This window comes from Manihot esculenta, chromosome 9 (genome assembly GCF_001659605.2).
Source record: "Manihot esculenta cultivar AM560-2 chromosome 9, M.esculenta_v8, whole genome shotgun sequence".
NCBI classification, from domain to species: domain Eukaryota; kingdom Viridiplantae; phylum Streptophyta; class Magnoliopsida; order Malpighiales; family Euphorbiaceae; genus Manihot; species Manihot esculenta.
This window is the reverse complement of record NC_035169.2, coordinates 30,579,397-30,591,259: the sequence shown is the minus strand read 5'-3', so window position 1 is coordinate 30,591,259 and position 11,863 is coordinate 30,579,397. Positions and strand designations below refer to the sequence as shown.

The 11,863-nt window shown below is 35.5% G+C and overlaps 1 protein-coding gene across 1 annotated transcript; it reads left to right on the top strand.

Annotated features, from left to right (window-relative positions):
- Positions 1–2,711: 2,711 nt before the first annotated feature.
- LOC110622927 (LIMR family protein At5g01460) lies at positions 2,712–10,691 on the top strand. The gene is made up of 14 exons (XM_021767668.2): positions 2,712–3,337; positions 3,439–3,524; positions 4,766–4,881; positions 5,067–5,177; positions 5,499–5,597; positions 5,706–5,828; positions 6,320–6,382; positions 6,468–6,532; positions 8,695–8,804; positions 8,900–9,014; positions 9,155–9,220; positions 9,827–9,937; positions 10,037–10,103; positions 10,214–10,691. Exons 1-14 carry the CDS (start codon positions 2,988–2,990, stop codon positions 10,259–10,261), a joined length of 1,530 nt encoding a protein of 509 aa, XP_021623360.1. The 5' UTR covers positions 2,712–2,987; the 3' UTR covers positions 10,262–10,691.
- The last annotated feature ends 1,172 nt before the right edge of the window (positions 10,692–11,863 follow it).

The window sequence follows — 11,863 nt, the reverse complement described above, 5'->3', positions numbered from 1 at the left end:
CTCAGCTGGGGCAGGTCGTTGCAACCCAAAGGGACATCTTCCCAGGAGAGTTCCACCTCCTAGGACAGACCGGAGTCCTTCTTCAACTCCACCACTACAAATCCCTCTACCCAGCCTTTTATGAAATCCTTGTAACCCGTGAAAATGGACAATCCACCACGAGGGGCAAAGTAATAAAAGCACTGGCTTGCCCTAACGAGACGGAAGAAGGTTACAAGTAGACGCGCCGTGGGCGTTAATCCCCAGCTCAAGCAGATAGATTTGAAAGAACACATAAACAAAATGGAATTGGGAGACAGCATCCGGGGGGTAATCCTGAAGTACCGGAAGACCTCGGTGAAGAAAGGAGTAAAGGGGAAAGTTAGACCGAAGTCTCGTTGTTTAACGAAAAAGACTAGACTACGATTTTTCTAGGGATCTATCAAGCCGGGAGGAGGGGAATCAGGAAGAACGATCTTCTTGTTCCTGTAAGGAGCTCGAATATGATAAAGGGGAGTGTCTAAATACTCCCGAGAAATGAAATTTTTTAAAGAAGAAGGGATGATGCTAGACTTAAGACCAAAGACATCGGGAAGCTTAGGGCTATCCATGGTGAAATAAGAAGCGTACCTTAAAAGTGGTTAGAGCAAAAGGACAGAGCAAGCAAAGCGCACAGAGAACATGGAAGCACAAGGGTTCTGGAAAAGTAGAGAAATTTTGAATTTTGAAACAGTACAAAGAAAGAGAAATGTTTTAAGGGGGAAAGTTCTCGGGTCGCGCGGTCATAATGGATCCTCGGCGTTTGCCCTCCCATCATTCATGAAATAACTGATGAGAAGGTAAAGGGGCAATTGATGACCGCTGGATTTCACTACCCTGGTAAGAGGCCGAGCCCACAATGACAGAGCCAGCCCAAAACCTGCGGAGTCCCACGAGTGAGAAGGTCCAGCCCATTCATCCTTGAGGTCGGGCTTTGCTCAAGACCCAGCCTTCTCTTCCTGAACCCGGCCCGGAAGCTTAGCAAAGTAAGGATCACTGGCCCAGTCCCGAACTGCTCGGTTCACATGAGTGCTAAAAGGGAGAATTAAATGGCCGTTTAGCATATCGCAGAGGCCTGATTCTTGCGTACATACAGATCAGCACAGCAGGGACAGGTGACCCAATGACTAGAAGGTTGTTATACGTCACTGACAGATCAAGAAAAAGAATAAAAGGAGAGGAGCACCTTCCTCTCAGACCAAGCTTACTCAACCATTGTAAAACCCTATTTTCTGGATCTCAGATCATCAGAACTGGTAGAAGGGGATGCCCTGGAATTTTATTTGCCATGATAACAAATGAGCTAGTGTTGGCAAAGATTGTTAATCAGTTCGATTGGGAATTGCCTGGTGGTGCCAGTGGAGAAGATCTGGACATGACTGAATGTCCTGGTCTTACCATCCATAGAAAATTTCCTCTCCTCGCTATTGCAGTTCCAAGGCCTTAATCCACCCATATAATTCAGACAAAGTTAGGGTTTTAAGATTAGAGAAATCATTTTAAAAAAGGATTAAAATAAATTTAGTCTCATGGATTTTGAATTATTATATTAATTTCATATTTTTCAATTTTTTTTGTTTCTACTTTATAATGACCGTTGGGTTTCACTACTCAAATAAAAGGCCGAGCTCACTGTGACAGAGCCGGCCCAGGACCCGCGGATTCCCACGAGTGAGAAGACCCAGCCCATTCACCCTCGAGGTCGGACTTTTTTCAGGACCCAACCTTCTCTTCCTGAGCCCGGCCTAGACGCTTAGCAAAACGAGGATCACTGGCCCAGCCCCGAACTGCTCGGTTAACCTGCGTGCTAAAAGGGAGAATTAAATGGCCATTACGCATGGACCAGATATATGATATTTTCATACGACCGTATCCGTATGGCAGAGACAGGTGGCCCAATGACAGTGAGACCATTACACGTCACTGACAGATCAAGAAAAAGAATAAAAAGAGAGGAGTACCCTCCTTTAGGACCAAACTTACAAATTTCTTGTAAAATCCTATTTTCTTTTATATATATTTAGTATAAAATTGTTGGAGTGCCCCCTGAATGTAAAATAAATTTAAGATTTGAATAAAAATTCTGCAAATTATGGCATTTTTGCAAATTTAAGATTTGAATATAATCCTCTACAATGGGATACAATCCCCTGAAAGATTATGGAATTTGTCTTGTCAAATGTTGATCCTGCAAATGAGGGAGAACCAATTAAAGGTATTAATGGTTGACAAAATAAATAAATAAATAAATATTAAAATAATACATTTAAACATTAAATAATATTAAAACAATAAAAATATATATATAAAATTTTTAAATAATAATAATTATATATATAATAATAAATATAATTCGCTCACATTATAAATTTTAAATAATATTAATTATATAAATATCATTTTGACGGGGAAGTCGGGTTTTATTTTCAGAGTCCATAACTTTTCATCCAATTCTTTGATGGACTAACATATCGTAGCTAAATTCCTTGTTTGGGGAGCGTTTTATCTTTAGATTGGATAGATTATAAATTATCTTATCTTAGGTTATTGTTGTTGTTTATTTTATTGAGCTTCACAATCTTGTAATGCAATTTTATTGCAGCTAAAATAAAAAGGCTATATTGTCCCAAGTGAGTGAAAATTGAAATAAATGCCTCTTCTAGCCTGTACAAGGCTGTTCGATGATGCTCACACGGGCATAATCTGTAATTACTCTTAAACCCAACTCCAGCTCAACTCTCAGAGCACACCCTTGCGTGCCACTGCTCTGTTTTGTGAGGACATATTAGTAATTTTATGCCCACACGTCACTCCGCTCCCAACAAACGACCTCACCGGAGCCAAACCTCCTCTTTCCCTATTCTCCTCCAGAAACCAGATCTGCAAAATCAAACGTTCGGTTCCAATAAAGAAAAGCCCTAATTTTCAAATATATCGATCGATTCATCTTCGAATCGAGTGTTTAAGCTATGGGCGATTTCAATCTCGCTCTAATTATTGTCGCTATAGTGGTGTGCATTATCGTTTTTATCTTCAATGTGTACCTTCTCGTCAATTATCAACATCCAGATGATAAGAACCAGGCCTATTTCCCCAAATTCGTTGTCGTTTTGGGTCTCTCTGTCGCCGTCATTTCAATATTGATGTTACCTGCCGACGTCGCTAACCGGCAGGCTTGTCGCCGCGCGATATATAATGGCGCTTGTAATCTCACTTTGCCAATGAAAGATCTATGGATCGCTGTCTATATTATCGATGCTGTGCTCGTGTTCTTCGTCATCCCCTTTGCGATGTTCTACTATGAAGGCGATCAGGACAAGTGGGTCTTTTCCCCTCTTATTATAATACCCCATAGGTGCCCAACCACCATAATTGTTGTAATGGTAAGCTTTGTTAATCTCTGTGATTTTTTGGTCTCAGGACTGTCGGGAAGAGGATGAAAAGCGCATTGTTATGGGTGATAACGACGGCAATTGTTTGCGGTCTTTTACTTGGCATTCTATATGGTCAGTACTTTGTATTTTCGCACGTTTCATTTTTTATAGCACCTAGTTGCTTTTGTAATTACAGCTTATTAGAGCTGGGATATTTAGCTGAAAATGCCATACAAAAAGTTATGCTCATAGTTTTGCCTTTTCATTTGTTACTTAGTTCGAATATCCTCTTTATCTCGTATGTTCTATGTGTTTTGTTAGATAAATTGTCATTTCTGTTGCTTAGCATAGGCATCTTTAATTGCAAAACGAAGTATTTCTAACTTTTGAGAGCAGACTCCATTTTTAATGTCATTAATTAGTTTTAAAAAACTTGCATAGATGTGTCACTGCAGTTTAGATGCTAATGTGAAGGCATTATAATTAATTTGGCAAAAGGCCAATTAAGCTCTTCAACAAATATCAAAAGTCCAGTTAAGCCTTTAAACAAATTTTAGGTCCAATCAGGCCCTCAAACTTATTAAATAAGATAATTTAGTGCTAATATAACAGAAACTTTACATAAAAAGTCGGAGAGTGGCCCACGTCCATTAACTCAGATGCATTTTTCCGCTTCTCTAACTAAATCAGTTAAACCAAATCCTAAGGAGAATAAAAATCCCCAAATTGATGTTTTGAAAAATCTATGCTATCATCTCCCATCGCCATTCTAGTCAAACTTAGAAATTGCAATTTGTTACTTATCCAAAAATTTGCACACCCAAAAAATCTCCTCCCGAGATTCTTTTCTTTCCAAGTAGTCCAAATCTTTACAGGTAATCGAACATGGCATCTCACAGCTCCTTCTCCATTGAATATGTTATAGACCCTCCTTCTACTAGTCATTCTTATCGATGGGACTGAATGAGTCAATGAAGAAGAGGATGCCATTTCAATTTTCTAATCTCCTCATGATCTGTTGCTTCTCTCCATCATTGACAATAGTTGTAAGCAATTTCAAATTTATTTCAGATATGAACAGTAGACAGCAATTGGTTGGAAGATAACATTTATCTACTATTAATGGTTAATAGTCACGTGACACTATTAATGGTTAATATGTTTAAATTTCTGTTACATTAGTACTAAATTGTCTTATTTAATAAGTTTGAGGGCCTGATTGGACCCAAAATTTGTTTAAGAGCTTAACCGGACTTTTGGTATTTGTTGAAGGGTTTAAATGGGCCTTTTGCCTAATTATTTTTGTCATTTTTCATGTTGCATGTAAGCATAATTAGATTCCATTGAGTTTATGGTCTTTGATGTTTTATCAGGGCTAGTTGGAAAGGTGGACTTCACTGTCATGCACCTCTCTTCATCCACAACCAACTTTCCTAGTAGTTGGGACTTCTCTAGCAGTCAGCCATGTATTGGAAATGGCGCCCACCAGGTTATGTTTCCTTTATCAGTTTTCTGCATATTGGATTAATAATATCATAATAGCATACTGTTCATTCCATATTTGTGTTTTACACAATGGTTTTACAATACAATGAAGAATTATTGTATTTGTTCTTTTGCTTTTGTTTTTCCTTGTCTCTCCTTTCTCTTTCCTAACACTTTGACTCAATACAGTGCTCTGCATATCTTGCAAGTCCTTCTTCAGAGAAAACATGGACTATGCGCACCACCTTTCCTGAATATGTTGTTGCTCTGGCTACAATTGTTGGATCTGTACTTTTTTCGGTATATCAATTAATCACTTGTGTTGTTTTTTTTTTTTGTGAAAAATTTTGGATTTTGATTTAAAGAGAATTGAACTTTTCACAATCACATGTCCTTTTTGATATTCATCATCAAAAGCCATGGGTAAAAAACTGTCAATGAAATATACTGAAAAAAATTTAAGATTATGTTAGAAAAATATAGATTGTGTATATATGTATCTAATCTTACATGTGCATTACTGAATTGCACAAGGAATTTAGGATACAAATGTTTTTAGTGTGGATTCTATACAGATGTCATGAGTATATTTCTTACCATTCTTTTCTCAATATATGTCAGATATTTGGAGGTGTTGGCATTGCTTGTTTGCCATTGGGACTTATATTTTCTTTCATCCGGCGTCCAAAGGCTGTCATAACCCGCTCACAGTATATTAAGGTGATTCTTTGTTTCACATCATATGGCTGTGCAGAAATAGAAAACTAAATATTTCAGGGGTTCTACTTGTAATCTCTGATGCTTATTAATATTGTTAATCTTCTGCAGGAAGCAACTGAACTTGGTAAAAAAGCAAAAGAATTGAAGAAAGCAGCTGATGCACTCCATCAAGAAGAAAGAAGTGGTTCTAAGGGTAGAAAATGGCGTAAAAATGTCAAGGCGGTAGAGAAGGTATAGAAACCATAGGGTATGCAGTATGGTTTTAGTGGGTAGAGTGCACATTTTGCATGATATATACCTGTATAACTTTTGAGAATTCAAATTATGTTTTCTCCTAAGAGTATGTGGCTTTTTTTTTATTTTTAATCTTCTGCTTGTGCGTTGCATACTGATAGCTTTGAGATTACCAGAAACTTTTGCTTTTTCAATATTTAATAGTTTCTGTTTCCTGTTAATCAAAAGATGAGATTTCTTAAGCGATTTATGTGTTTGTGTTTTAAGTATATTAAATTACTTTGACTCGGTTGTTTTTATCTTCTTATTATTTGTTTTTTTTCCACTCCCAAATGGACTTTTCTAATTCCCTTGTCTAGGTGCAAGTTGAAGAGTAGAATATAAGTTGGTTAGTTGTGACTTGTTTATTAACTATTAATCATTCATTCATGAGCTTCAATTCCTTGTTGTAGTCAGTGAAACTTACTTTGTGGATGCTTAAACTTTAGGAGTTGCTCCAGTTAGAAGAAGATGTCAAGTTGTTAGAGGAGATGTATCCTCAAGGAGAAAAGGTGATGATTTTAACTTGTTGATTAAGTATGTGGCAGGAGCATATGTTTTTCCCTCTCTTTGTTGATTTTTTTTGGTCCTTTTCAGGCTGAGACAGCTTGGGCTTTGACTGTTCTTGGGTACCTGGGAAAACTTGTGTTGGGGATCTTAGGGTGAGTGCTGACAATCCAGTATCTAATGATCTTTCATAAAATAATGGTTAAAAATGCAACTTGATGGTTTTTATCTGTATACTTGGAGTATCTTCTCTCATCCAGTGTTTTCACCTATTCAACTTCAAGTATATGTTTTGAATTTATTCATTTCCATGCACCATATAGGAGGCAGTGATTCATAAATGTGAGTTTGTGAATTGTGACCTAGATCTTGGAGAAGTCTTGATCAGAGATCTTTCACTATGAAGCATGGAGAGGTTCTAAATAAAAGAAAGGAAAAGATTATCAATTGAAAGTTGTAGAATAATGGAAGAAGAACAACAGTAAAATTTGGAAAAAAAAAAAAAAGAAGCTGTTTTACCCAGAGAAAGGTCTGCAGCTTAAGTTGTAGCATGTGATGTTTTGGGAGTATTTTATTGTGCAGGTGACAACTTGTGCATCATTGTTTATTATAATGCTAGCATTATAATTGATCCATTAGTACATGTCCATGCCAATCCAAATTGCAACACTTTTTCTTATTTGAGAGAGAGGGATAGTGGTATGAATAGAGCAATTTCTGTGAACCCATGAAAAATATGTGGAAAGCTATATTAGAAACCAAAAGATAGGAAATCCAAGGAGGAAAAGAGGTTGTAATCTAATAATTTTAGAAGATAGAAAGAGAGTAAAATGATACAGATGAGCAAAAAGAAAAGAAAATGTTTTCATCTGGACTAAAGCTTGCTAATTGAGCTTGCTAATTGAGGTATGAAAAGGCTTTGGAAATATCCAGGAACTTGTTTGTTTAATTATGGTGGCCATATGAACTTAGAAAATATAAAAACAAATAAAGCTAAATATTCTGAAATTTAGGCTGGACTTAATCTATTATTTCTTATAAACTGAATGGTAGTTCAGTTATCCCGTGCATTTGAATGAAGGATTTCAAAACTGGACTGAAAATTGAAAAATCTTTTTTTTTTCTCCCCTATTCAACGTGAACTTTACTGCCACAATAATCTTTCAAAAGTAACCAAAAAGTGTTAGTTCAGTAATTTGATTGAACTGAATAATGCTATCCTTATGTTGGTAAATGTATGTTAGGGATTAACTTTAATGGCATGAGAGTATTATCTTAAAGTAAAGGGGAAATTCCTATTAGTCCATGGGGTATGTGGAAACTCATTAGTTGCTTTCTCAGTTTTGAAAAATATATTAAATGTCCTTGAGGTTTTAAAAAATCTACTAGTCTTTGTTAATTTTAGCCATTAAGTGTGTGTTATTTAGTCCATGTGGTTTGGAGAAACTCATTAGTTGGTCTTTCGGTTTTGAAAAATACATTAAAACTTCATTGTTAATTTTAGTCATTAAATGTTAGAGAAAAGTCTAAAATATCCTCAATACGAAGGGACTAATTAGTAGAATTTTTAAAACCTTAGAAACGTTATAATGTATTTTTTATAACGAATGACCAACTAATGAATTTTTCCATATAACAGGGACTAAATAGCAATTTTCCCTAAAGTAAATGAGGTACAGTGGGAGAATGATATTCCCTTAACGAGGAAGTGTGTATTTTCTAGGAATGTTGAGTTGAAAAAATTACATTTCTTTAAGTATATATTTTCTAGGAATGCTGAGTTGAAAAAGAACATGTGTACTCCACACTATGTTGGAACTTGTATAAGCTGTTGAGACAAAAGTGATCCATGTGGCAGACAAAATGGGACATGGCTCTTGCTTGTTTTTATAGTTTGCAATTCTAGTTAAAAATTCCAGCCATTTGCATGCATGTTTCTGCCTATGATCTTAGAAATGAAAAGGTATGTTTTGAATTCCATGATTTATGAATATTTTGGCCTTATTTGATGTGCTCATTTATTATTATTGTTATTATTATTGTTATTTCCCTTTTATGGCCTAAAGTTACTTGTCTTTTTTCTTTCCAGTCAAAATAATCAAATTATTAAAAATTTATTGCCTTTTCTAATACAATTTAAAGTCTCAGTGGAGTGATTCTTGCAGGAAAATTAGTTATTGTATATTTCATACTGATTGCTGCTATCTGTGGGTATCTTGTCTCATCATGAATTATCATGTTGTCCATCCTGTGCATGTGGAGTTTGAGAAGGTCTAATCAAATTTTGTTGACAATATTTTGTTTGCTGGTTTATTAGGTTGATTGTGTCGGTTGCTTGGGTAGCTCATATTGTTATATATCTATTGATTGATCCACCTCTTTCTCCTTTTCTGAATGAGGTTTTCATCAAGTTGGATGATATATGGGGTAATTTTGATATTTTAATTTTGCTTCTCTTGACTCTCTTTTCCAAATTTCTTGACAAAGCTTATCCCTTGACATCTCTTCTGCAATTATGCTAGGTCTTCTGGGTACTGTGGCATTTGCATTCTTCTGCTTCTACCTTCTGCTCGCAGTGATAGCAGGGGCAATGATGCTGGGCCTGAGATTAGTTTTCATCACAATTCATCCCATGAAGTAATAAATTTTGTGGAGGCAAAATATTTTTCATTATTAGTAGTTTTACCATGTGCTGTTTCTAATTAATAATTTGTTGGCAGATTTTATTTTATTTCATATTTTTTATTCCTCATTTATTGAATGGACTTGTTTTACAGGTGGGGAGCCACTCTAATGAACTCCTTTCTTTTCAACGTTGCTCTCATTCTTCTTTGCTCTATTAGGTTTGGATCTTTTTTCCTCTTAAAAGGCTCATCTATGCCACAATTGGTGTGATAATCTATGAAATTGCCAAAAGTAGCTTGTTTTGAGTTATTATCTAATGTGACATTTAAAAACTTGGAAACTCTGATTGAATCCCTCCACCCACTTTTAACCATTGAGAATGGTGATTTTTAGCAACCAATATCCTTCTCTTTCCATGTTCCCCATCTCAATACTGATTGAACTAAATTCTTGCCTCTTTAATGGGAACTGAATGCTTGAACTCCCCATGCCCCCTAATCAAGGTCAAGCAGAGAGGTAGTACTTGGCAATATATCCAGTTCTGATCTTTTGAATTCATGTCAAACACATTTACATAAATTTTCAAGCATTTGGATACCCAATAATGTTTTAAATGCATTACCTTGACACCAGCTGTTCATTTTGCGGGTCACATTTTCTCTCCTTGTTCTTCTTATTTTCTCTCTCTTTGACTTCTTGGAGTGATGCTTATTTTTTGCACTTGAATTCTTTAGTTTGTGTATATAATGCATGGAAGTATTGTTGTTATTGTAGCGAATTAGGAACTCAATGATTCCAATGATGACTTGGTTTTGCAATTTCAGTGTGATTCAGTTCTGCGCTACAGCTTTTGGCTACTATGCTCAAGCAACTGCTGCACAGGAGATCTTTGGCCACACATTGCAGTCTCTTCGGGGAATTAAATATTTGTACAAGTGAGTTGGAACATAAACGTTTTCTGTATTTCATTTATTCTGATTAAGCGTGTATACTTTACTGATGTATTTTGTTGGATAATGTTTATTGGATTACAGGTATAATGTTTTCCAAATCGCATTTATTGTTTTAGCGGGTTTGACTTTCGTGTATTATGCTGCCTTTGTAAGTGTTGATATGTGATTTCCTGTTATAGGCATTATTAGCGTTAAAATTTCTTAAACTATTCTATGATTGTGTCTCTAAATGTTGATCCTCACTTTGGTAATTTTTAGGGATGGAGAAGAAAAAAGCCGAGTGGCAGATTTCAACTTTCTTCCTAAAGCATGATTTTGACCAGAAGTGCATGCACCTGCCCACTTGGATTCCTCGAGTCTTCTGTTGTATCATACCTTGGGGAGTGTTGTTTCAAATCTGGATGCATGAATGTGGCCTAGTTTTGTTTACATTGAAAGGGTTAGAGAGGTAGGCCGAGATCATCTGAGTAAAATTGTGCGGCTATGATAGTCATGCAATGGTGAGTGCTTCTGCTTCTGGTGTTGCTTTTTCTGCTTGTTTTCCACATTTTTTATGTATTATTCTTTGTATGGGTGATGTTTATACAAATGGCTTGGGCATGTACGAGTTACTCTTCAGCACACATGAGAGATGGGTATGTGTAACTTCTCATGATGTAATATAACCATTGAGAACAAAGTCTTACAGTTAACGTGATTCTGATTACACTTAGTTGTCAATATTGGTTTTGGTTCATTGATGTACTGGAAGAGCTTTATCGAATGATGCGTTAAATTTGGAGCTGATTGTGCCTATCCTCGATCTCGCACTCTGTAGAGGTGATTGTTGTGACGGACATATATGGTTGTCCCAATACCTGTTTCCTAAAGAGATGATATTTCCCTGCAATATTTGCTAACTTTTTTCACGGTACTGATCACAGGCAATACATCCTCATGCCTTTCTGATTACAGGTCTCAGGAAGCAAATAATTGGTTTGGGTTGTCATACCTGAAGTATGCTGCAGAGTGGGATTATAGAACTCATAATTGGAAATTTAATCTTTTTATTTAGAAAAAGTTGTGTTTGGATCAACTAAATGTGAAATTCGTTACAAAAGGAGATTATTTCTAAAATAAATATTCTGTTTGATATCTTGCATGTTAATTGTGGAATTCATTTCTTAGAGCATTCATCTATGAAAATTAATCTAACTATTTTGGCAAGCTCAAGAAAAAAGAAATGGAAAAAAGAGCTTATGAGGTTTTGTCCCATTTTTTTATTTTGTGGAATTCCGATCGTTCACACTGGCCCCCGTCCGCTTGACTGGATAATAAGGTGAATGCTCCGCTAATTCATTAGGCGTTGCTTCCAGGTTCCCATTCGGCCTTTCAAGCAGCAACGGCGCCATCAAAAGAAAGAGATGGATCCTCTGAGGACCAGGCTAGACCTAACGAAGGCTGATTTTGGTTCGGAATAAGGTTGTAGACATTTCAATTGGTTTCCTAGCCACTAAGCTTTTCTTGATTTAAAGTGGTTTTGATTTGCTGTATCGGACCCAAACCTTTGATCTTTTAATTTTTTAGGAATCATATTTTAAACTAAATTTTCATTTTAATATCGGTTTATTCTATGCTAACCTTTAATTTTTATTTCAATTCTAATTTTAATGCAATTACAATATTCATCGCTGATTTAAAAATAACAAATAATTTAAAATTTTTAGCATAAAAATAATAATAAAAATGACAATAATGATATTAATATTAAAAATAAATGTAAGTTTTAGTAAGAATATACTATTATTTATTTATAATTATTATTTATATAATTTTTTATCAAAAGATATTTGTATAATTATTTTTTAAAGTATATTACATATCTAATATATTTATAACTGAAATTATTTTAAAAGCATAAAAATAAAG